This window comes from Numida meleagris, chromosome 1 (assembly GCF_002078875.1).
Source record: "Numida meleagris isolate 19003 breed g44 Domestic line chromosome 1, NumMel1.0, whole genome shotgun sequence".
NCBI classification, from domain to species: Eukaryota; Metazoa; Chordata; class Aves; order Galliformes; family Numididae; genus Numida; species Numida meleagris.
In genome coordinates, this window is record NC_034409.1 from 63,761,639 (window position 1) to 63,787,570 (window position 25,932).

At 40.0% G+C, this 25,932-nt stretch overlaps 1 protein-coding gene across 6 annotated transcripts in view; it reads right to left on the reverse strand.

The window, feature by feature from the left end:
* Positions 1-25,932, reverse strand: part of EPS8 (epidermal growth factor receptor pathway substrate 8) — a 134,021-nt gene that overhangs the window by 5,226 nt on the left and 102,863 nt on the right. For 5 of the 6 annotated variants that reach the window (XM_021390714.1, XM_021390703.1, XM_021390694.1 and 2 more), the window contains 7 exons: positions 24,484-24,667; positions 20,309-20,442; positions 16,649-16,760; positions 15,780-15,923; positions 5,376-5,613; positions 1,783-1,963; positions 1,276-1,405 (listed from right to left, as the gene is read on the reverse strand). In XM_021390714.1, the coding sequence (XP_021246389.1) occupies positions 1,276-1,405; positions 1,783-1,963; positions 5,376-5,613; positions 15,780-15,923; positions 16,649-16,760; positions 20,309-20,442; positions 24,484-24,667 (1,123 nt within the window). The remainder of the gene's footprint in view (positions 1-1,275; positions 1,406-1,782; positions 1,964-5,375; positions 5,614-15,779; positions 15,924-16,648; positions 16,761-20,308; positions 20,443-24,483; positions 24,668-25,932) is intronic. The other variant, XM_021390735.1, reaches the window with a different exon arrangement.

The following is a 25,932-nucleotide window of genomic DNA, read 5'->3' on the forward strand; positions in this document are numbered from 1 at the left end:
TTGGCTTTCACTCTACAGGATGCCACCAAGTCCTTTGGCAGGACAGACAGCTCTTTAAAAGAAATGTTCTTCCAGGTGCAGTGTCAAACTCTCATTTCCTGGATCTCCTCCATCAAGTCAGCATCTCTGAAGCATATAGTTTATATTGCTCCTTTAATCTTATTCTGAAGCATGTTGGTAAGAAACATTATATTTAAGAAATAAGGAAAACAAACAACCCTAATTATATTTCTAAACAATAACATTTATTAATAATGATATCGAAGTAAATTTGGTTTTAGACTATTTTAATAAACTTCTTGTTTGTAATTCCATACACAGGGACTTTCTTCATGAAACTTAAGACTGTTGACATTCCAGAGAAGTTGAAGTATATACATACGTATTCACTAGGAAATGATGGATTGTGTTGGACTTAGCAACATATTCCTAACAGGAAATTAAGGCTTGAAGCAAGTTTGATAGTGGTAATAGCAATGCTCTCTGATCCACACTGATCAGGTAAATTGTAAAATATGCATCATCTTAAACTTCTCTTTTAAAATAGATCTGGCAGTTAAAGGTTCAAATCGTTTAAGCAAGATAGTTCCATCTTTCTTATGAGAGAAAGAAATAGTTTAATTTTTTTTTAAATTTTCCTTAAAACAGGATTTGAAGACTGAAGCTTCTCTGAGGGATAGTCTCACCTCTACATATTATCTAGCCTCTTTCTCTACTTCCTGCAGCATGTTGAAAAAAAAAAAAAAAAGGTAGCTGTTTCCTGGTTTTAAACTGGTAAGCATCCTTACTAGGTCAACTCTGTATCCTAGCTTTTAATTTTTTTAAGGAACACGACCACTGCAATGAGCAATGAGCATAGAAGTACTGTACCTATTCCCGTGGCTCAGTAATTCTACTAGCACACTGTTGAGTATGTTTTGCTACACTTAGGATCCACCAATGAAGATGCACTTACGCTTGAGTACCAACATGTTCTTTTTCTAATGCTTTGTGGACCCCTTTAGAAGTGTGGAGACATCCCACCTGGTGTTTTGAGGAATTCCGGTTCAATGCATTATAAAATCCAAATTAATAATCCAAATAACTAAATAATCCAAATATAATCCAAATAACCCAGGTACAAATGACGCATATCGACTTGATGAGAACTGAAGAAAAAACTATCTATCTTGCAGAAGGAGCTATTACTTCTATACATTCAAAAGTGATGACTCGAATAATATATCCTAGATATCGGCAAGCCAGCATTAGAGTAGTAAGAAGGGCTATACATACCTCCAAAGCAGACTTCTGTACCGTAATTTGGCTGTAGACTCTAGATCCTTCTGGGCAAACAGTCCTCAGTTCCTCTTTATTGAGGGAGAAAAGCTGAGCACCAGTCAGCACACCAAGGCTGTTCACAGTCCTGGGGTCACAAGGAACAAGCAAGAAATAAGTAAGAACACACTGGCCAAAGAGGAAGCAGTAAGTTGTCTTCATCCATCATCACCTCAGGTAAGGCTACCAAATCAAGACAAAACTACAAGCAACAGAAAGACTGAAGTTGACCTGTCATAGCCAGTACCTTCTGGTGGAGGCTAATGTGCACACATTTTTTTCAGATATATCTCTCTCTGTATAACCACCAGATAGAAATATACATTTGCTAAAACAATTTATTTTTTTCCAAGCGCGTCTTGCTTTTCAGAAAGCTGCTTGATTTTAAAAAGCAGGCAGACCATACTCAACTAACTGTAAGAAAAACAATTCAAAGAACTTTCTCAGATTTGTCCTCAAACTTACACGGGGTTGAATCCTTTGGACTGCAGCCACGCTTTCACATCCTCAGGCGAGGAGTCGTACGTGATGTTCACTACTGGGATGTTTGGCCGTGGCACGTGGAACTTCCTCTGGGCATTGCTGCGGCCGATCGTGAGCCGGTGAACGAGTTCATCCTGCACCTCTTCCATCTGAGATTTCCTGCCTGGAGAGAGAGGTGCCCCGCAGGAGTTACTCTTAAGAGTGCTTTATCAAGGCCAGGTCATTTCTTATGCTCTAATTTAAATCTTACACTTTTTTTTTTTTTTTCTTTAAAGATCTATTCATTAGGTCTGCTTGAGTTATTATTCTCATTGTTCCCCAGGGAAGATTTCAATATTCCCACTCCTGCCATTACAAACCAAAACAAACTAAATATATACATTTAACTGAAACCCCAGAAGGAAGAGAGAAACTTGCTGTTGAAGAAGTAGATAGAACAGTCTAGGACTCAAGCTGGAAAATGGGCAGAGAGTAGGGTTGTTCAGTTGTCATAGTTCGAGTTTCTTCCAGCATATATTTAATGTTTTAAAAATGAAAATAAAAACATGAGAGAGAAAATAAGATTGATTCCACTTCGGAAAGTCAGAGTTATCACAACTCCTTAGTGCAAATAAATGTAAGCCAAAAAATTTTTACCGTTGTTGAGACATACTGCCTGAAACCTAACACATTACTATAGTAATCAAATTTTTGAAGGATTTTAAGAAAAGACCACAAAAAAAAATTGGAATTCACTCCAAGCCTCAGCAGTGTAGTGGTAGTTGACTGAAATACTGACACTCTTTGCTTTAAAAAGAATAAATAATAATAATAAAACATTAATTTATTATACCAGAGATACTGGAATTGGAGTAAGACTTTTTTTTTTTAAATTAAAATCAAACTATATAAGTTTACATAGAACCCTTTTGTCTGAAGCATTCAGTTCCGTTGTTGGTCACTAGGATACAACTAACTGGAATGCCAAATATATTTTTAAATGCATAAAAAAATGTTCTATGGAAAATTTCACAAAAATTGGTAGAATCTGAAATAGTGTAATTATTTTCAGAGACAGAGAATGTACTGATTTAACACAAACTCATCATGCAACAACTCTGGTATTACTACAGAAATACCTGACATGCAACTTTTAAGTTATCTAGAATACTCTCCATTTCCTTAACAAGATATTTTCAGTTGTCATTATTCCACATTCTCACTTTGATGCGCAAAGAGTAACTACATTAACTTTTTTGCTGCACAAAGAGTAACTACATTTACTTTTCTGATGCATTCAGATGGCAGAAGTTTTCCTTTCTTCCTGTTTCACTTGATAGCAACAGGGGAAAATGATACAGCATCACACAGAAAAATGGTAAGACAGCAAAAATGTTTCAATCTCTGACTTCATTCTGTTTTTCCACAAGAATCCTTCAAGGACTCATATCTCTTAACAGTTACATGAATAAAAAGAAGGTGGTTTTGTTTTCTTCGAATTACATTTTAAAGTACAAAAAAAGAAAAATCAATTTTTTAACCATTTTCTTCTTCCTACTATAAAAGAGCTCCAGGCCTCAAGCTGAAAGAGGAGTATCTCTAGCAAAATATTTGAAGCATTCAGACCCTATCAGTATTTTTTTTTTCAAAGAGTGAATTGGAAGCCAAAATGACATGCTCAGTGATATACAAATAAAGACTTTGGACAATGTTATTGTAGTATGCACCAGTTACTTTCCCAAACAGGAAGAGTGCAAGAAAAATGCTATTGTGTCTCCATTTACACAGATTTTGGAAGACGTAGGTTTTATCTAGACCAGGACTGTATCAAAAGATAAATATTTAGCTGTTAGATAGCAAGTTCTTACTATTGTTAGGTGCATTATCATGAACAAACAAAATGCATTCAGTAGAGGTGGCTGTTACACTGCACGTTCCCTGCAGCTGATTGGGAAGGGCTGCCCACAGCTGTTTTAGGGACAGGATTTTTCTGAGGATGTAGACACCTGAAGCCCAGTGGGCTTGTGTTTAAACCCCTGGTGAGGTTACAGACATCAGGCAAGGCCATGGGCCTAAGTGGAACCTAAGGGGCTGCAGATGCTGCCTTGCAACAACTTGGTCTATACCAACCTTTCACAGTCCATCCCTAAAAACAGAGTGGCCTTCAAATTTATCATCTGTAGCAGACATAGAAAGCCATCGTGGATTCAAGGAAATGTGCACCTGCTACAGCATGTGAAGCTCATCTTAAAAGGAGCTAAAAAGATCGACTGTTTGGGGGGAAGTTCATTGTCAACTTCCACATCTTTTGTAGAAGAACTCCTCAGGTTTGTGGTGTTTTCATTTAAGAGACAAACCAAAGGCAGAGGCTGGCCCTACAGTTTGTCTGGGAAGCAGCAGTGAGGCATGTTCCTCCCAAGAGGCTGTTCTAATTATCAGCTAGACTGTCTGTTGCATGAGAAAGCTGATAAGTCCCAGAGTCTTCCTGAGTTCAGAGTCTGGGAGAGAGCTGATCTGCCACCAGGCAATGCTAGAGCAGGTTGGGTGTATCCAAGCAGGGATGCTTCCCATCTGCTGAGAGTGCAGGGAAAGGAGCCCTCTGCAGAAAGGATTACACTTGGTTTCTGTTTTCATCTCAGGTGGAAATCAGATTTTCTAATAAGGAAGGGGATTGGAAAAGCTGTCAACTCCTGAACAGCAAAAACCTCATTATTTTAAGAACTACTGGTTTAGAAGCTGTAGCAAGTGCTTGCCTACAAGTTTCAATTATTTTTAAGCTAGGCAATTTCATTACTTCAAGTATATTTAGGACAGAAATTATCAATTAAGGAAATTCTCTTAACCTAACCACTTTTCAGTTGGTGCAGAGTGGGAGCCTCAGCAGCAGCAGTGGTTTATAATTACAAGGAAACCTTAAGCAAAACATTTCATGACTGCCACACACTGCTTGGCTGCAGGTTATCGTGTTTTTCCATTGATAGAGCTATGGATTATGTCTTCTTATTCTCCTAAGACAAGGACCGATAAATTTGCTTAGCAGCCTGCCAGTTGCTCTTGCTTTGACCAAGGGTCCTGATTATAAAGACAAGTCTCCTACATTATCCTTAAAACATGGTTCCAATGCATCTGCCACTGTAAGACTCCTTGTGAGCCTTGGATTCGTATTTCAGAAAGATGCAAGCGTCCTAGAACTATGGATGACCGTGGAGACAAGTGTAAAAAGCCTAACTGATTTCAAAAGTGATTTAATTGTAATGCAGTAGTGAGTTCAGGTAGGCAGTGTACATTGGCTAGAATAATAGCATGAGCATTTGCAGTGTCGAAAATCACTCAGTGAAGATCCTAGATAGTCATAACAGAAGAGAATGTACTATTCCAGTACTGGCACAGGTGCAAAAATTGTTTTTGCTCCTACTTACGGTCATGATTGTATAGAGAACTCTCTATACAAAGAACATGAGTATTCTAAATATGAGGTTAAATCTAAGCGTTTCATAAGCATTTATCTGAAACAGAAGACTTCAAGGAATTTAAAGATTAAGCAAAACATACAAGGATGGGAGAAAAACATTCTTTTGCTTCTTAGACAAACTTACGATCCACAGGAACTTGCTTGTGCTTCTGGCTGTCTCGTGCAACACTACCACCGCTGTCGCTAGAGGTGCTGCTTTGGCGGCTGACAGTCACTGGCGCCTTGGGCACAGGAACTGGGATGGGTGCTGGGGTGCTCGGAGGGAGGGGGACAGCTGCAGGAATAGGAGCGGGCATTGGAGGCGGTGAAGGAGTAGCAGGAACCGGATCAGGTTGTTTTGCGGCATAGTCTGTCCTTTGTTTCTGAAAAGATGCAGAGAGACTCGGTTTGACAAATTGGCTTCTGGAGAAAATATGGGGGTGCTCTGTACCATCTGATTTCATTTATTGTACAAGACGTCATCCTTTCCAGACACGGGTACAAAATTTGCCAACAAGTGATCTGGTATTGCTTTTCCTTCTCCTTCAGACATAAAATTCAGAACAATCGCATCATCTGAAATGTGCTTCTTTCGTCCAAACAGATGATTTCTATAAACAAAATTGTTTTAAAATTCTGAACTTTATTATCTGGCACTTTTGAACAGCTTCCAAAATTTTTGAATTGTTGGACTTGATCAGTATAAAAACATATGTTTTAGAAATGTTCTGTTAGAAAGAGTGAAAAGTGAATATATCCAGTCACACCTAAGCCTGACTAATGGTTTAACTTAGGAACATCATTGAATTTGAGGTAGCACATTGTTTCCTGAACTTCAGACACTCTTTAAGAGATTCCTGCTCCTCCTACCCATTGAGTTGTGCCATTTCAACTATCTGTATGAGCACTATATGCAACAATGCGAATAAACACAAACACCACAGTTCTTTGAATAAGGCTGCTGGCTTTTTTCCCCTTCTTTATGAAGTGTTCCAACAGCATGCAAATTATCTTGCTGTTAATAGCTAGCTGGCAGGTGCCTCAAAATTAATTCTGTGGAATAATTCCTCTCCTTCTTTGCCTTTAGAATGGTGCCAGTTGCAGGAAAAGGCGTGCATTTTCCAAAAGCAATCTCAGTGACAGACAAGCCCAGGAGGTCGTAAGCAACCTATGCTAGCCTTTTCTTTCCAACAGTTCAAATTCCACATCTCACTGTTTTAACGCTGATCCCTCTCTACAGTTTTGGACTAACAAAGCTTGAAATTTTAATATTAAAGTTTGTTTGCTCAGTACTGATCCCTCATTTTTTCGTTATGAGAAATCTGCTTTCTTTGGTATGAAAATAGAGGAGTACATTCCCCAGGCTCATTGCTCCTTCCTGAAACACCATTCTCTAATTCCGTGGAGGCAGAGGGTTTATGGCAGATCAAGTACGGAAATATTTGTAGGAGCCATATGTTAGAAACTGAACAGCACATCACTGCCCTGACAACAAGCAGACCTCTATTAAATGTCAACCATCGCACTTGTACAGGAATCCCCAACATGGTATGTCTAACCTATGGGAGAGGCACTTTGTAATGAATGTGAACTGAGATTGTTTATAGCTAAGCAATGCAGAGTTACACCAGCCCCAAATTTATCCAATCAGGTTCCAATAAGCCTAGGGAAATATATATATATTTTGCCTTCTTTAGATCATTTTTCACTTAAATTGCAGCAGTCAGCTACTGCTACTGAAGCAAACATATTGTCCTACAATACATTCCTCATTAAACCTGTCTTGTTTCAGTTTTTAGCATTTAAGTGATTTAAAGGTATTGATATGGATCATTTTGTGTTCATTTTTTGCAGTACCCTGTTGAGAGATTAAAATAAAAAGTATATGACTGACTTTTCCATATTCTAGTACTTTGATGTGAAGGCAAAACATTTTCTAAAATGTCAAATGCCAAAAAATCCAAATGTGGAATTTAAAAGAGAATAAGCAGAATGTTGTGTATTTAAGAAATCTGTGTTTTGGTGGAAACACTGCCCTAATAGGTATTTAGTAAGCATTCCACAATTTATTACACATAGATGTACCACGACATATCCAAAATTATCTTAATGAATTTAAGAATTTCACCGATATCAAAATGTTCTAACAATATCTGGTTTCTATCACAGAAACATGGTGGGACGAATCCCATGATTGGAACATTCTGATTGAGGGCTACAGGCTCTTCAGAAGGGATAGACAGGGCAGGAAGGGAGGGGGAGTTGCCCTCTACGTTAGAAAGTGGATAGATTGTGAAGAGCTGTGTCTGAGTAACAGCCACGACCAGGTTGAGAGCTTATGGGTTAAAGTCAGGAATCGGTCCAGTAAAGGAGATCTAGTGGTTGGGGTCTGTTACAGGCCATCTGATCAGGGGGAGCCTGCTGACGAGGCCTTCTTGCTCCAGCTGCAGGAGGTGTCGCATTCGCGGGCTCTTGTCCTGATGGGGGATTTCAACCACCCGGATATCTGCTGGGATAGTGGAAAGGTGGGTGGCAGACAGTCCAGCAGATTCCTGGAGTCTGTTGAAGATAACTTCCTTGTCCAGGTATTAGATGGACCGACCCGAGGTGAAGCCTTACTGGACCTGGTGCTCACCAATGTGGAGGAGAGCATTAGAGGGGTTAAGATTGGAGGCAGCCTGGGCTGTAGTGATCATGCCCTGGTGGAGTTTGTGATCTGGAGGAATGCAGGCCTGGCAAAGAGTAAAGTCAGGACCCCGAACTTCAGGAGAGCGAACTTCCGGCTGCTCAAGGAACTGCTGGGTGGGATCCCCTGGGAAACTGTCCTTAAGGGCGTAGGAACAGAGCAGAGCTGGCAGCTCTTTAAGGACACCTTCCTGAGAGCGCAAGAGCTCTCCATTCCCCAGCAAAAGAAATCAAGCAGAGGAGGCAGGCGACAGGCATGGCTGAGCAAGGACCTGCAGCTTAAACTGAGGGAAAAGAGAGAAATGTATGCAAAGTGGAAGCAGGGTTGTGTAGCCTGGGAGGAATATAGGGCTGTTGTCCGCATGTGTAGAGATAGGATCAAGAAAGCCAAGGCACAGGTAGAGCTAAACTTGGCTAGGGATGTGAAAAATAACAAGAGGGGTTCTACAGGTACATAGGCAAGAGAAGACAAGTCAAGGAGAGTGTTCCCCCTCTGATAAATGAGGATGGAGAAGTGGCTTCCTCAGACATGGAAAAAGCTGAGGTGCTCAATAAGTGCTTTGCCTCTGTCTTCACTGGTGGTCAGGCTCCCCATGTCTGCCAGGACTCTGAACCTCGAGGTGTGCGTGAGAGGAGCAGATTCTGTCCCACTGTAACAGTGGGACAAGTTCGAGACCTCCTCATGAAACTGAATGTGTGGAAGTCCATGGGGACGGATGATATCTATCCTAGGGTTCTGAGAGAGATGGCTGAGGTGGTTGCCGAGCCGCTCTCCATCATATTTGAAAAATCATGGCTGTCCAGTGAAGTCCCCGGTGACTGGAGAAAGGGAAACATTACTCCCATTTTTAAGAAAGGGAGAAAGGATGACCCGGAGAACTACAGGCCGGTGAGCCTCACCTCTGTGCCTGGGAAGATCATGGAGCAGATCCTCCTAGAAGACACGTTAAGGCACATATGTGACAAGGAGGTGATCCGAGACAGCCAGCATGGCTTCACCAAGGGTAGATCTTGCCTGACCAATCTGGTGGCCTTCTACGATGAAGTGACGGCATCGGTGGATGGCAGGAGGGCGATGGATGTCATCTACCTGGACTTCTCCAAAGCCTTTGACAGGGTCCCTCATCACATCCTTCTCTCTAAATTGGAGAGGTATGGATTTGAAGGATGGACTGTTCGGTGGGTTAAGAACTGGTTGGCTGGTCGCAGCCAAAGGGTTCTATGTCAGCGTGGAGGCCGGTCACGAGTGGTGTGCCCCAAGGCTCAGTCCTGGGACCGGTGCTCTTCAATGTCTTTATCAATGACATGACGATGGAATCGAGTGCACCCTCAGCAAGTTTGCAGATGACACCAAGCTGAGCAGTGCAGTCGATAAATTGGAAGGAAGGGAAGCCATCCAGAGGGACCTGGACAGGCTGGACAAGAGGGCCCATGAGAACCTAATGAGGTTCAACAAGGCCAAGTGCAGGGTGCTGCACTTGGGCCAGGGCAATCCCGGGTATTTATACAACCTGGGGGAAGAAGTACTTGAAAGCAGCCCTGCGGAGAGGGACTTGGGGGTCCTGGTGGACGAGAAGCTGGACATGAGCCAGCAGTGTGCGCTGGCAGCCCGGAAGGCCAACTATGTTCTGGGCTGCATTAAAAGAGGAGTGGGCAGCAGGGAGAGGGAGGTGGTGGTCCCCCTCTACTCGGCTCTTGTGAGGCCCCATCTGGAGTACTGTGTCCAGGTCTGGGGCCCCCAGCACAAGAAGGATGTGGAGCTCTTGGAAAGAGTTCAGAGGAGGGTGACCAAGATGATCAGAGGGCTGGAGCACCTCTCCTATGAGGAAAGGTTGAGGGAACTGGGCTTGTTTAGTTTGGAGAAGAGAAGGCTCCGGGGAGACCTCATTGTGGCCTTCCAATACTTGAAGGGAGCGTATAAACAGGAGGGGGATCGATTGTTTGTGAGTGTGGATAGCGATAGGACAAGGGGGAACGGTTTTAAGCTGAGACAGGGGAGATTTAGGTTAGATATTAGAAGGAAGTTTTTCACACAGAGGGTGGTGAGGCACTGGAACAGGTTGCCCAGGGAAGTTGTGGACGCCCCGTCCCTGGAGGCATTAAAGGCCAGACTGGACGTGGCTCTGGGCAGCCTGGTCTAGTGGTTGGCAAGCCTGCACTTAGCAGGGGGGTTGAGACTCGATGATCTTTGAGGTCCTTTTCAACCCAGGCCATTCTATGATTCTATGATTCTATGAATATATAGAAAAGTTTGTGGTCTGTTCACAAATTCAAATGTCTAGACTGTTATTCCCATAATGTACCATCATGTGTGTCCCTGACCTTCCTAAATAATGTGCAAGGAAAAAGCACCACTCTTTTAATGGTAGAGAGGATTCGTTACAAACCAAGGCATCAGCTGCACGTCACCGCAATCACAATCCAGAAGAAGCGATAGCGAAACATTACACGCAGCTCTCAACAGATGCTGTTAATGTAGCTTCTGAAACATTGTACTGCAATCACATGTCTCATCAAAATGACTTACTACATGCTGGAGTGAAAATAGAAACTAAACTGGAAGCATCACTCACATTCTAAATTTAAACATGAAACTACAGAAATACACCTCAAATTTTCTTGAACGTTGCACAGCACAGCAAACAATTATACACTTGAATCAATTTAACATCATTATTTTTTCATTTTTTAAACACTCCTTTCTATAATCCTGGACATTTTGAGGACATCCACACATGCATCCCATCATTTCTATTCACTGCTACAAACAAAACAAGCATGCTCTACAGAATTTGGTAACTACACACTCCAAAAGAATAATTTTTGCGGTTCAATATCAGAACAGTAATTCTATTACCTCTGAAAGCTCTCCCAGCAATTGCTGTGAGGAAAATGGAATAAATCACATCAAAGAGTATTGTTAGTAAGGTAAACAGTAACTGCCTCACACATCGCTCCTGAAATTTCATACATATTAGCAATTTAAAAGCAAAAGAATATCGATGCTAATAACGAGCTCTTCTTACTCACTGAGCAACTCATACAATGAGTTATTTTCTTCTGGACAACAAATGGAGTAGTGGTTACTTCAATACATGTATGTGATACTATATAAGCAATGAGCTCTTTTCAAAGCACTTATCCAAACAGACAGAAAATTAGAAATAGATGTTTAAAACAACAACAAAAAAAGATGAATATACAGAACACATAACCACAGAATATTAATAATTAAATCAGAGTGGGTATGGTAACAAAAGCTTATTTATTTGAGCTTAAAAATATTCACTAGTTTACAAAACAAGTTAAAGATTGCTGCTGCCACACATGTACCCACTAATTCGCTAACAGCCATCAGAAAAATCCTGTGTTTTTTAATTCCTTCCTTGCATTTTGCTTTTCTTTTAGGAATAAATTTAGTTCATGTAAATCGGAACAAATCCATTATATTATTTTGAACAATGATGGTGCACACTTATTAACAATCTGGATATATCAGGGAAGCTTGCTGGAACTAGATTATTATTATTATTTTTTTTTTTTTTTGGGGGGGGGGGCAGAAATTGTTTTTATTCAATGGGAGAAAAAAATAGAGGTTCCAAAGCTCTTTTTCAACATGCTACAGGCTGCATCTTGTCAAAAAATCAAGATTCAATATGATTTGATTTATTTTTTATATAATTTTTTTATGTACCAGTATCAGCCCTAGTTCTCCATCACTGTTAAAAAACAAAAAAACAACTGGGAGCAATATGTTTTCAAATGCATTTTGACATCAGAACCAGGGAACACATGTGTTCAAGCTATGGCATGTACACACTTAGCATTAAAGAGTCACTGGATACAACCACAGGCAGTGTTATTGTTGGGAGATACTCTGATTAAGTTAACACGGCACTTTCTATTTATTCTCTTTATGAACCAAGAGCGGTGCAGGGTGCTCAGCTTTAGATTAGCCAACAGCATGGTGGTTTGGATGTTTTCATGAGACCTACACTGGGTAACTCTCATTCTGGGGCACGTGCCTTCTTTCCTTTGGCTGTATTTTAAGAGACAAGAACCAACTGCCTGCACCCAAAAGAGACAATGAAGTACCTAGGACTGGGAGAGGAAATTTCAAGGGAAGTCTTGAGTTTCCTCGGCAGACGCAGCTATTATGCAGTCAGCCATCTGCTTACTGAAATCCCATTACGAGGAATTTCTGTTTTTATGCCAAAATGTATATTAGAATGTAAAAAGGAGAAATTTGGACAGAATTTACTTAATCAGATTGGTATTAGCCATGCCTAGTCTCCATTTCTTACAAAAATATATACGATGGGGAGGCACGCTGTGGATTTCCAATTCTCACCATGGATCACATACTTTTTAGAATTATTCAAGTACATTTCTGTGTAATAAGTGCCAGTCTGTAATTTGGGATTGGATCAATGTCGAATTGGACAGAAAGCTACCTTTCTGTAAAAGCCATCAAAAAGCCTTGCTGTGATGGCAACTTTAAAGAGCATTCAATATGAAACAAAGTAAAAAAGATACTGGCTCATCATCAAAAATTCTGACATCTCTTTGGCCATGACAAAATGAACACCTGGCAACTGCATCTCTTCATTATCAAACACTTCATGATCTGCAGGAAAGATACTAGTTGGAAAAAGATGAGTATGACACTATGACACTGACTTGGAGCACAAATGCTGTGCTTGAGAGAAAACAATTTCCCACAGAGAGACATTTTCAGTGAGCTGCTAAACAAAGAGACTTGAAAGAGACTTGAGGGGAGATTGCCAACAAACGTGGAGGTCATTTGTCCCAAATGAGGTAGAGACTTTTGGTGTTTACATACAAGAAGCATGGCTCCTAAATAACTACCCATAGAAGGGTGACAGTAAAAGATTTATCAAAATAAGACTGCAGGACTGCATTTGGCTTAACATTTCATATATGTCACTGAGAAAATAGCTGCCTCACCTCACAAAGGGTGTCATGAGATTAATTATCACACCCAGCAAGATACACATCTCTGTCATAATTATGTTGCTCATATTTCCTTCTAAAAAGCAGTGATAATAAATAAAAGGTGCAGTAAATATGAAATATTATGACTAAATAGTTTATAAGTTCACTACTTGTACAGAAGGAGAAGTTTGAGTGCTTGGGAAATTTGATGCTCATCTGTAGAGGATTGTGAAGTATGACTGCTGCTTCACAATAAAGAGGCAGACTAAATGACCAACATCAAAGGAAACTGAGAGTGTATAATTAACAGTAGTGGAAGATTAAAAAAACATCAAAATGCTCTACTAAATGTACAGAAGTACTGAATGAGATGGTTTTACTAGAGAAAGAATTCCAGATAAATATATATATTTATTTCTTTTCTAATCAGAAGAAAGACAATGTATTAATGCAGCCTCACAAAGATGGTGAAATTACTGAGACATTGTTTGCAGTGTTCCTGCAGGTATCACCTGTAGTTTTGTGAAAGCACTGAACTGATCCTATCTGGGACCTAGATCGTGAAAGGGATCGAGAGAAAAACCAGAATCTAATCTGCCATGAGGACTCAGGTGTCCCTAGCAGAGGAAATGGAGTGAGAGTAAAACAAACTCTGCAGCTCTAAGAATAATCATGATAATCAGGCATCCAACTCTCAGAGAAAAGGTATCAGCCTGAAGAATATCAGAAAGAAAAAGTGTTCTCTTGCAACTGAATCCTTAATCCTTCATAATAATATGGAAATCTATTTTGGCCAGCAATGGTTTGAAGGCTGTGTCCCTTGCACACAGCACTCATCTGCCACACAGAGTAGAGCAGGTTGCTCACCACAGCTGACACACCACTTGAAAAGGAGTTTTCTGGAGACCGAAGACACTCAGCCTAGCACTAATTGCCTGCTCATGCCCAGGGTCTTGTGAAGGCACTGACAGCAAGAGCTTCCATTCCCTGCTCTGCCTGCAAGCTCTTTTGTTTGACCTTGGGCCAGGCTGTAATCCCTTCAGTGCCTCATTTCTCTCTGAAATAGCAGCAATGTCTCATAGCACTGTTATGAAAACAAATAGGGTTATGCAAACAGATCCCAAATGAACCGTGTATCTATCACAGAGAAAGAGATAAATGAGCACACGCAGTATTCTGAAAAGTGTATCATAATCACCATAAAGTTGAGAACAACATTACTGACATGCTTGGTAAAGACTCCCTTTATTCTGCGTAATTCATTATATTCTTAAACAGTTTCACAGCACTTCAAGTTCACATTTGAATATGCTAAAGCTACAACTAAAATAAACAATAGGCTGTAGGGAACAACCTGCCAGAAGGAAAGAGCCAAAATTATCTTCAGTGTTGTTCTCTGTCCCTAATTTTCATGGCTTCATGGAGAATGCTTTGTGAAAGTGATTATTTTACTACTTCCCATGTCATGCAATTCTTTCAAATAGAAAACTTCAAAACCTCCAGAGCATTTCAACAAAAATATAGTAAGAGAAGCTCTACTCAGTTCTATACTTATTCAGTCTGCTGAATATTTCCTGGCAAATTCCAAACACACAAAATTAACATGCACTTAAAGAAAATAAGCCAGCCCTTTAAATCAGGATTTGAAAAGCACTCCAGATACATGCTTCACTTCACACAGAGCAAAAAGGAAAGTCAGTTTTGAAAGAGCTCATACATTACTGGCAAACAGTTAAGGATAGGAAAAACTCAGAAGTGATCTGACTAAAGCCCACCAAGCTCAAGATATGTCAGCCATGATTGTGCCAGAAATGACATAGGATCCCTTCCTCAAGAGACTTTCCATATCTGTGGAAAGACTGGAAACACTGTAAAATTGCAGCCTTCAAGATGGCTCTGCACACATTATCTGGCACAGTGGCACCTCCAACTGGGGCTTTCAGATGAGTCTGCAATACAGACTGCTAACAGTTACACGGCATTTCTTGTTTTTCTGTCATCAGCTGGCGTACGTAGACAAAAGGAATGAATATTTCATTTAATTCAAGTTTTAACAGAACTTTGGCATCCACTTGGTCTGAAAGTCTCATTCAGAGGCAACTCTGAAATTTCTGCTTAATCCAGATTTGTTTGCATAGTTTTCAATGGTGGACAATTGCACCAATGTACAATTTTTTGGAGGGTGGAGGTACAGGCAAGGGGAGTGTTGGTTTGTTTTGTTTTAGTTTTTGAATATTTTATCCTCTAATTATTTTCCGCACATATAAGAAACAACAAGAAAAATGTTAATTCCATACCATAACATGAAAGAAAGAAAAAATTAGGTCAGAAGACTAAAATGCTGATGATGCGCAGGGATAATAACTGAAAATACCTGCTTTGTGAATTCAAAAGTAAAAACACCTGCTTTTTATAATTCTGAAATCACAGTAATTAAATACATTTAAGACAAAGATAGAAACACACACAAAGAGAGAAAATAAAAAAGAAAAGCTAGCATTCACTCTTCTAGAAGGCACAAAGATGACCCTACCTTAAATAATTCAAACTCCTTCTTTGGCATCAACAGCTATCAATGCACAAAGGATATTTGCAATTAAAATAAATGCATAAACAACCATTAGGATGGAAATTACCACCTCTGAGTAAATAAGCAGGAAAAAAAACTTAAAGGAGAAGATTTTGCTATACCTCTATTTTGCTATATTTCTATTTTGCTCTATCTCTATATCTTTATTTTCTTGTTATGCTCTATGCAATACAGAAATGAACTTCAGCCTGTGAAAGAAATATAAATCTTTTCACTTATTGGTAGCCTGTGCAGACATTTTAGCTTTGCTGTGAATCTCTTCCTCTTTATATGCTTCAGAAAAAAAAAAAAACATCTCTCCCACAGAGCAGACAGTACCTGGATGGTGCGGGTGTACACAGGTTCTGGCAATCCCAGACCACCTTCATAATTCCTCAGAGGGTCCAAAATGTTGTTTGGCACAAAGCCTGTGTTGCCGCTTTTATTCCGGACCTTCCACCACTGCTTCCTATCATCCAGAATCTGAAATAATTTGTTAAAATAATTACATATATTTTCTGACGGTACTTACATCGCGCGTCATTTCCAAACAAAATCACAGCCAGGTTCTGTGGCTGCCAACAGACCTTATGCTGATGTCACTAGGAAACCACTGCAAGCTTCCTTACTGCCATCATAACTAATTCTACATGGCAGAACTTCGCTTTTCAAAATATGGCTCTCAGTGAAGGATATGGAAGTAAAACAAACCTGTGTAAACTCAGACACGTGCAGGACAACACAGTGGAATTAAAATCAAGTACTTGTGCAGAGAGTCTTGCATCTCTGCAACCTACATGCTGCTGACAAAAGGAGAAACTGCTAAAAGACCAAGGAAAAGAGGGTACAAATGTGAAGAGAGTGCACTTCTGAGTAAGGAGAAAATTGGGCCAGGACAGATAGCAGAAATCTGGGCTCTGGCTACCTGAGTCTAGCCTTACACAAAACACCTTCTTGTGTTTCTTCTTCCCTTCTACATTTATCTGTTTCTCAGGGTACCAATGCTTTCCAGGATGGTCTTTTACTCTCCCCCATGCCCAGGCGTGTAGCGTTTCCCAGAGCCAATTATTTACATACTACTGAATGGTGCTTCAAAAGCAATACCAGAGAAGACAGAAGAAACACACAATTATATTTACAGCACTGGTCTCTAGAGAAATGAGTCATAACTGTCATAAATTCATGTTTTCTTTTTGCAAAAATGTTACCTCTACAATCTCTTCCTTCAGGACAGAAAGCTCACTGTTGTTTCTTGCCATAAATTCATACTTGCATTTGGCATACTTCTTGGACTGTGTTTTATTGTGTGCTTCATAGTTTCTGCAATGCAAAGATGAGACAGACAGTGAGACATTCAAGCAAGTAAAACCACAAACAACCGCCTGCAAAACATTTAAACAAAAAAAAAGGAGATAGCTTGTTGCTGTTACAGAACTGCCTCTTCGAAATATATAGAGTAAATATTTATACAACAAAAAAAAAGAGAAAAAAAGAATCAGTAGCCTTTTTGGACTACTTCTTGCAATACCTATGATAGCAACTTAGATTTGCAAGTGCCATTGGGTTAAGATAAATATGCATGCTTACATTTAGCCTGTTTTCCTACGCAGAACAACAGAAGATTATATGATCATGAATATACTAGGTATCTTTGTGCTTTGCACAAAATCGTATTGCAAGTATTCATTATAAATAAAGCTTCAGGTCACATTGACATTGATACCAATGGAACTAGATCCTATTTAAAAAACACTTTCCTCTGTAGGCCATTCATTTCTCTTAACTGTCCATTAGATACCATAATCTCTAAGAACCTCAAATTATTGCATCAATTAAAAATGTAGAATTACTTCTAGGTAGTTAAGAACAGAGTTCATTGTAGAATTAAGCATACCACTGTATACCTCAGCAGCTCTCTTTTCTTTGAGGAAAGATCTATTCAGATAGCCTTTGGGTAACAAGTTACTAGTTTCTTTAATGTCCCACCTCTTCAAATTGAGAAGTCCCCCAAGCCCCTCAAAAGGCATCCAAAAGAAACAGTAACATAATTCACCTGTTGCAAATGACAACCAACAACTCAAATCCATACCAAGCAGTAAAGTTAAAAATAAATAAACAAAAATAAAATAAAATAACACAACAGTTAAAACATTACACAAACAAGGGCTCGTCATACAACATCACAGCATAGGGATGCAAGTGCAGACAGTTGCTGATGTTTGTACTGTGCAACCACGGATCCCAGGTGTGTGTCTCAGCAATCCAGTAGTTACCTAGCTATTGCATGGCTGTGGAGAACTGTCTCACTTGACTTGAAGAACAGAACAAAGGAACAGTCATATTTAGATTGAAAACATATCATCTTGAAAGAAAGACAAAACACTTAGAGACTTTGAGTACTTAAAGGAAAGAGTGAAAAACATGGGATGAACCACAGCCTGCGGAATACCTGTTACGAGGTTTAGAGACATGTGAGTAATCCCAATTTTTTCAGCCACCCACTCAAAATTTATATCATTTTGAAGTGCTATGACTAACACAACTCTGACAGTAGTTTTACTTTTAGATCACCTTTCCAAACTCAGTTTACTAACTCTGTCTTCCTAACTTGTCCACAGCTAGCTATCCTGATCCCTCCATACGACATAACTCAGCAAGAAATAGTAAGTCAAGAGCAACATCCCCAGAACATCGGCTGGACAGTGGTTGCACACTTATGAAGAGACTACAACTTTTCAAACCTAGCTTAATGAACTAAGTAGTTTATTTTGGGCACAGATATCCCCCTCCAGGCCGCGAGAGCCTGCTGGATTGCATGGGGTCCCAAGGTGTTATTCCACAAACAACAGCACAAAAACAAACTACATGGCATCCAAATTTGAAACATGACACAACTTACTGAAAAATGGTTTGGTACTCTTTCAGTATCAAAGAGAGCCCCTGGTATTGCTAGTAAGATGCTCAAAGATTAAGATCCTGACGCTTAGTCTAAGTCACCCAAAGAAAGCACGCCTTACTGGAGGTCCTGGCACCTTGGAATAAGACTCACTAAAGGTCCCTGTGGTTACAAGTTCCTTGGACAACGTGTAACCTACCTGTGTCTCCGCAGACACAGTCACTGTCTTCAGACTGCTTATAAGGAAAGCCAGCTTTCAACAAGCACCAGCAAGTGATGGCTGAAATATCCAGCTTCTATTTCTCACTCCTTCCCCAAAATCCACTCCTGCACCTGCTTATTCACAGGTGCTTTAAAATTTATCTTCAAATGGAATTTACTTAGAGTAATGCATATGAATAGTTTTCACTCAGTAGCAAACTCCCACTAGGCACATGTTATGTGTCTCAAGAGCCAATTAACAAAAGGAAGTTCATGTTGTGCTGGACAGGGACATAGTGGCTCACTGTAGATGTCTGCATCAGTGCTAGCCATCTAGACTCCCTTCTGCTCCCAGCGGTGAGAAGCAAGCACCTCCACAGTATGTCTCATTTCACATCGTTCAAAAGACTGACTTCACCTGACATGAACTGCTTCACCCGACATTAAATGCTCCTTTCATTTTACTTGCTTCTAAGGAAGCTTGGATGACTCATTCAGCTGCAGCCAGATACACTGATATCATCAACAGGGCAATACAATAAGTCCTGTTCTCTAAACCTGAAAAAGAGGCAGCAGCCTTTGCATAGAATAGTCTTACTCTGAAAGGACAAAACAGGTCTTATCACATTACAGATAGAGAGGAAGAGGAAGAGAAAGGAATTTCGAGTGCAGATCATTTAAATCTCAAGCTGAGTGGTCCTCAGACAAGAACCCCAAAGTAACCAAGTTTGAAAAAATGATTAGAGATGACTACTATGGCTGTTGTTGTAATAAAGAGTAAATCCAGTGTTCAGGAAAACAGTGGAGTCTTCACCCTGCACACCGCGTGGGAATTTGTTTGCATGCAGATTAACAACAGGATCTTCTAGCAAACAGCTCAAAATTAGGGGTTATGCAAAGGTTTGTGTCAACAGAGTCACAACAGTGTTATTTTTACCAGCAATATGACCCCAAAAACTTAGCTTAAGCACTCTCCATGGGACATGAGCTAAACTACTGCTCATGTAAGGATATATAATGAACATAGTTTGGTGTAGGGTATCAATCCCAGCACCACTTTACTTTCACAGCTTGCACTGGCAGAAATTCTCCACACAGACAGGGCTGAGACTCCAAGGATCAGTGTGTTTCAGCATTAAGCTAATCAGAATTAAGCTAAAATGACGGGGATGAAAGCGTGTGTGCAGAAAGATCCTGGTTGCTATGCAAACATTTCAGAGCTTTGATCATAGCAAGAATGGAAGAAACAATTAGTCACTAGACATGGGCACTTACGCACTGTCCCAGAACAACCAAAGCAGGACACTAAAGGAGCAGCAAGTGAGCAGTTAAACAAATCAAACTATCATTTAAAACACTGACAGATAAATCTCAGAGTGGACTTGTCATTCTTTGTTGTTCAAAAAAAAAAGCAAAAAATAGATTTAAAAAAGTGAAACAAAAGCAGAAATAAAATTTAAACCTGAACAAGAGGATTTTGTGTTCTTAATAAAGTTAGAATTCCACTATATCAGTTTTGACAAAAGCATGAATTTCACAGCATACATAAACACGGTAGCTTTATAGAGATGATACTGAAAAAGCCATATGGATGTGCCTTGGAGAAGCACAGGCAGACACCTGCTGCAGTCAGAGCAGCTGCCTTACAGAAACATGGGTCTGCTCCAGGCACAACCGGAGGCCAACAGAGACACCACCACCCCAATAGGCACAAGTCAGTAAGTCGGGACAGTTATCCACAGCACCACGTACGCCGTTGACTCAGTGTTACCTATCTACATGGCGGCTAACAGTTTGCTTAAAGGCAGCAACAGCTGCCCCTTGGTCCAGCAGAGGCCCTCTTTTGTACACTGTGTTACTGAATGCGTACCCATCGGCCGGAGGGTAGTCGGGAACACTGGGAGGCTGCAAGACAAAACAAAGACAAAGCGGGTTAGTATCATGCACCAAAACGTGCTGCTTCCCCTGACCCACGGCCCTGCGCTCCCTGCCAGTGCTCGCACGGCCTTGCTCTCAGGTGCTCACAGTTCTGCTATGAAAAGTTAATAGCTTCTGCATTTCAAACACGTACACAGAGAGATCAAAAGGATAAGAATAAAAGAATTTCTACCCCAAGTCATCCCCTGCATTAATATTGCAGTGGATATTCTTTAGAGAAAACAGTTCTCCAGGGCAAGGTCCACGTCCTCTCTTACTTATTTCTACAGCAACACAGGTCATAAGCAATGCCTGAGTGGCTTTAAAATAAACTGCACTAAGAAGCTGCTCTGAGCTCCTATTCTAAATGAACACTAAGCTAGAAAACTTCAGCTAGTTAAACATATTTATGCTAGTTAACATTCTTATACAGATGTATAAGAAATAAAAGCTTCCATGTAAAATTATCATCCTATTGCAGCACCATAATATCAATTGGCTTATTTATGTTAATTACTCTCTTACTGAACACGACTGAAGTCAAAGAAGAAATGCAAAAAGGAAGGTAATACTCTGTAATTAAGGATTTTAATTAAAGAAAACAATCACAATTTATTACAAGCATACACATAAGAATATTCAAGGACTTAGAAAAATCTTTTTAAGCAGTAGTTGTTTAAAAAAAAATCCTGCTTTAAATCCAGCAATGATACTTTGCTTCTACTAAGAATTATTTTAATGTCCATTCCCCAAAAGATGAACTGAACAGTTCATTTACGGAGATTCTGAAATTGAAGATGGCCATTTTAGATCTTTATCTTATGACACCATTCAGTTGCACAACGAGATGGAACAGCTGACAGTCATCACAAATCACCAGATCTCCAAAGCTTGGCTTTTTTTTCTTGCTATGTGGCTACAGAAAAGCCCACTCACTTCTGAGTACTGACCTGGCACCCAGAGACACTTGCGAATGGGGCTGAGTATTTGTGAAATTGAAAACAGTAAAAAAAATAAAACCAGCAATAACAACAACAAACAAACAACAAAAAAATCTACAGAAAGACTATTCTTAGAAGCAACAGTAATAAAACCTCTTTGAAAAAAATCTCTCAAGTGTCACTGACTTTTTATCTCAGATAAAAGACCCGCAGGAAGCAGGAACTTGTTTTTACTTCACACAGAAATTACTTGCATCGCCTTAGAATTGCTGAACTCTCCTCACCAGCTCCTCGTCAGCTCCCTGCCATTTGAAGTCCCCATGGCTGAACTGAAGGGACCTCAAAGCTCATCCAGTTCCAACCCTCTGCCATGGGCAGAGCTGCCACTCACCACCTCAGGCAGCCCAGGGCCCCATCCAGCCTGACCTTGAGTACCTCCAGTGATGGGGCACCCACAGCTTCTCTGGGAAGCCTGTGCTAGGGCCTCACTGCCCTCTGAGTAAAGATTTTCTTCCTAACATCTAACCTAAATCTCCCCTCTTTTGTTTAAAACCATCCCCCCTTGTCCTATCACTATTAGACCACGTAAAAAATTGGCCTCCCTCCTGTTTATACACTCTGTTTAAGAACGAGAAGGCCACAATGAGGTCTCCCCAGAGTCTCCTCTTCTCCAGGCTGAACAAGCCCAGCTCCCTCAACCTGTCTTCAAAGGAGAGGTTCTCCAGCCCTCTGATCATCTTCATGGCCTCCTCTGGACCTGCTCCAACAGCTCCATGTTAAAGCAGGTCCATGTCCTTCTTGTGCTGGAGGTCCCAGGCCTGGATGCAGTACTGTGGGTAGGCAATTACTTCCCACTTCCTCCTGACCACCTCTCTGTTGATACTGCCCAGGAAAAAGCAGTTGGCTATCATTTTATTTTTCCAGCACTCTTTGTTAAATAAGCTTTTGTGACAGACTTATAAAAGAATAATTCTTTTGGCATCACCCACTCCAGAGAGCTCCTTTTGCTGCAGACAATTTGCATTGGTGCAGCTTTTCCAGCTGAGCACCTAACACATTTCACAGCCATTGAGCAGCTCAGCGTTTCTCCCCCAAGGGATGTGCTAAGGAGGCACTGGCGCAGGAAGTCAGAGTACCAAGGTTAAATGACTTGCCCATCATGTATGGAATCATGAAGCCAAGGCTTGACATCCCAGGTGCCAGTCACACAGATGCCTTCAGTGAATTATGATTATTATTAGTAGTACTATTCTTCTCATTATTAATATTATTATTACTACTGTAATTATTTAGTCTTTTGAAGACTAAAAGGCATAGTCAGCACACCTAACAATCCAACCAAAACATCTCAGTTTATTTGCCCCCTCAAAATAATTATTTCAATTTATATGCTAATATATGTAGTATATATTTTCATTAATAATCAAAACAGAAAAAACTGCCCCTATTTTTCAACATTATTTTGCACATTTCACATAATCAAAGTGAAGAAAAGACTGTGATTTTTGTTTGTTTTGTTGTTTTGGTTTGTGGGTTTTGTTGTTGCTATTCTTAATTTACAGGGAGCACAACATAAAAAAAACACCTGCACAGCAATGTAGAACAGCAGTGAAACAATGTTTGATGAGACTTTTTTGGGAGATGAGTAGAGAGTTGGGTGAGGGAGATGACTACATTTCATGTTACTGTGGTCATTAACCCTACTAAATGCTTTTTTGGATTAAAAAAAATATATAGGCAAAAACTAGAGTGTATTTATTCTTGTATATCCTATTAGGATAAGCAGTGTTTTAAGTAATCAAACATGAACCATGCTAGCCTCCTTTGCTTGGCTAACTTTTTACGTAGTGTGTGCTTTTAAGTGGAAATTTTCATCAAAATAAAGTTTGTTACAGCTTTTTCACAGGTAGTTTTGATAAATTTTTGCTAGGGAAGCTTTCTGATCACCAAGAAGACAATAAGAGAGTTGCTCTGCAAGAGAAAGCCATACCACAAAATCTGATAAACGGTACATGATGAAATCAGCTTTACCAAGCTAAGACTGAATACATCTCCCATACCTGACAAAAAAATATCCTAACCATTAAAATATTCAAAATTTTTATCATTTTCATAAGGAAAGTTGTATGAGATAGAAACTGTGTTTCCTTTTTAGTTTCTGCCAGCCCCAGGCCCCATCTCTGTGCAGATGTTCAGGACCAGCCAGCACAGGCCGAAGTGGCCAGCTCTTCCCCTAAGACAGGGCAAATGCTCATGGCAGTAACTCAACACTAGAAAGCTGAACCCTGTTCAAAACCACAAATGGCAACTATGACAAATATTTCTTGAAAGCACGGTAATCAGGTGATCCTTCTGAAATCTTTCCCTTGAATCTTCCTCTTAATATTCATTCTTTGTTACTAGTACAGTTTTATAATGATGATCCTGATAAATCTATAATCATAGCATTGAGATGTACTCCGAATATAGTACTGCTGTCAATTGCTCAAGGAAGATATAAAAGTCTACAGATTGAACGTAGAAAATTCTTAGCTATGCTTCCATTTCACCATTGTTAACAGGGGAACTTGGACTACCAAATCTTTGAATTAAACTAAAGCTATTTTAATATATTACAATTTTAAATTTAAGCTCATTTTCCCCCAAAACAAAAGACTTCCAAAACTAAATCATCAATGTGTTTAAAGTGGCCATAGTTTTTGTGGTTTGCATTCTCGTGCATGGCTGCACATTTGACAACACACGCATTCAAATTCTTCTTAAAATATACACAGCCAAAATCAGTGGGACCTGAAAGCACAGGACAAGAATCAAAACAAACCTTAGGGGCTTGAATTGTCCTCCCAGCTGATGTGGGAAAATGCAACAAGTGTAAGGAGGGCAGTAGGCAAAATCCTTCTATTTTTCCTATTCATACTTTGGTGGCTGAACAGATACTTGGTTTCATATAGTTTTGCTGTAAGTACACTGAGCTTGCACTGATGTAGCAGAGAGTGATCACTCCAACATCACCCCAGAAGATTTCTTCTATGAAAAAGTAGTTGATTATGCTTTTCTATAATTAACAAAACTCTGTCAGTCAACCTACCTCAGTTGATAATCTTTTTATTTCTTGCTTCCGCTGTTGTTCTGCAAAGTTTGCCACAGATTCAGCCAAATTATTGAGTTCTTGCTCATTTGGAGCTCCCATGAAGTTCAGCAAAGGAGGTTCCCAGCCGTTTCGGAAACGGGGAACATAAGGTGGAATGAACTGGTCTTTGGGCCAGTCCGCTCTGCATGAGAAGTAAATTAGAGATCTTTATCAAGCACCATACAACCATTACTTTTATAGGTTTCCTAAAAAATGAAATACATTTTAATATCATAGTAAAGAAGAGAGGCTGAGACTACTGTGCAGACACAATTGTGTTAGACCACAGAAATCTTTCAGAAAACATTTATTGTCCATAACTACTTTTCTGCAAGGCATAGCAGGGAGCAAACTGTTCCTGCCATAATGACTTGTCAGTGCTAAAACACAACAAATTCCTGGCTTGTAGCAAAGGGTGAGTAATATAAGAATCAATCACAAGCACATCTAAGACTTGTTATAACTGTTATATGGGAGAAAAGTGCTGTGCTGCAATATTTTGTTTGTATTAAGGCACCAAACAAAAGACTTCAAAGAAATTGCCTACTTTATATGAAATACTGAAAGTAGATATGTAGGTCACTCTGAAAGTAACGCCTCTTATTTATTTCCATGGAAACTACAGCAGATAGAAAGAGTACAATAACACTGATTGATAGAACAAATTCTCAGCTACAAAACAATATTTTTCAAGATAGTCACCACCATTAGATACACATTTTCACCAGCGATGAACAACAGCTGGCATGCCGTGCTCAAAAAAATCTACACCAACGGAGGTGACTCATGCTCGCTGTCACCACTGCTGAAACACACCACCCACCACGTCACTGCTCTTGTCCACTCTTTAGTCTTCAGAAACATTGAGTAAGTGTCACTGAATGCCAATGGGAACAATCTTTTCCACGTGGAGGATTTCAGTGACACTTCTGATTCATACGCACTTCCATGTCAAATGCCATTTTGTCAGACTGCTCCTCTGCTCCCATCTGTCACACAGCAACAAAATGTAATGGAATACTGGTGAGAAGGTTCAACCTCTACTGCCACACCACCAACATCACCTCTGATGTCGTGGGCCAATATAATAAAACAGGAGGCATTACTTTTGGATCAGCCTTCGCATGAAGCAAAGAAGCTTAGGGGGTTGACCTACACCTTAAGGAACAAGTTAGGCAATTGATAGCTTATAGTGTAATATGAAGAACTCTGCATTCTCCAGGGCACAAGAATTATCACCACATTTGCTGTTAAATAGTCAAGCTTAATCTTAGAATAGTTTCTTATTTTTAGTGCTTAATTCCCATTCTTTATTGTAATAGACAATACCTAAATTAATGCTTTCATGCTCTGCCTTTGCACCATGCATGACATACCCTCCTGCAAAATAAATTACTGTATCTTCAC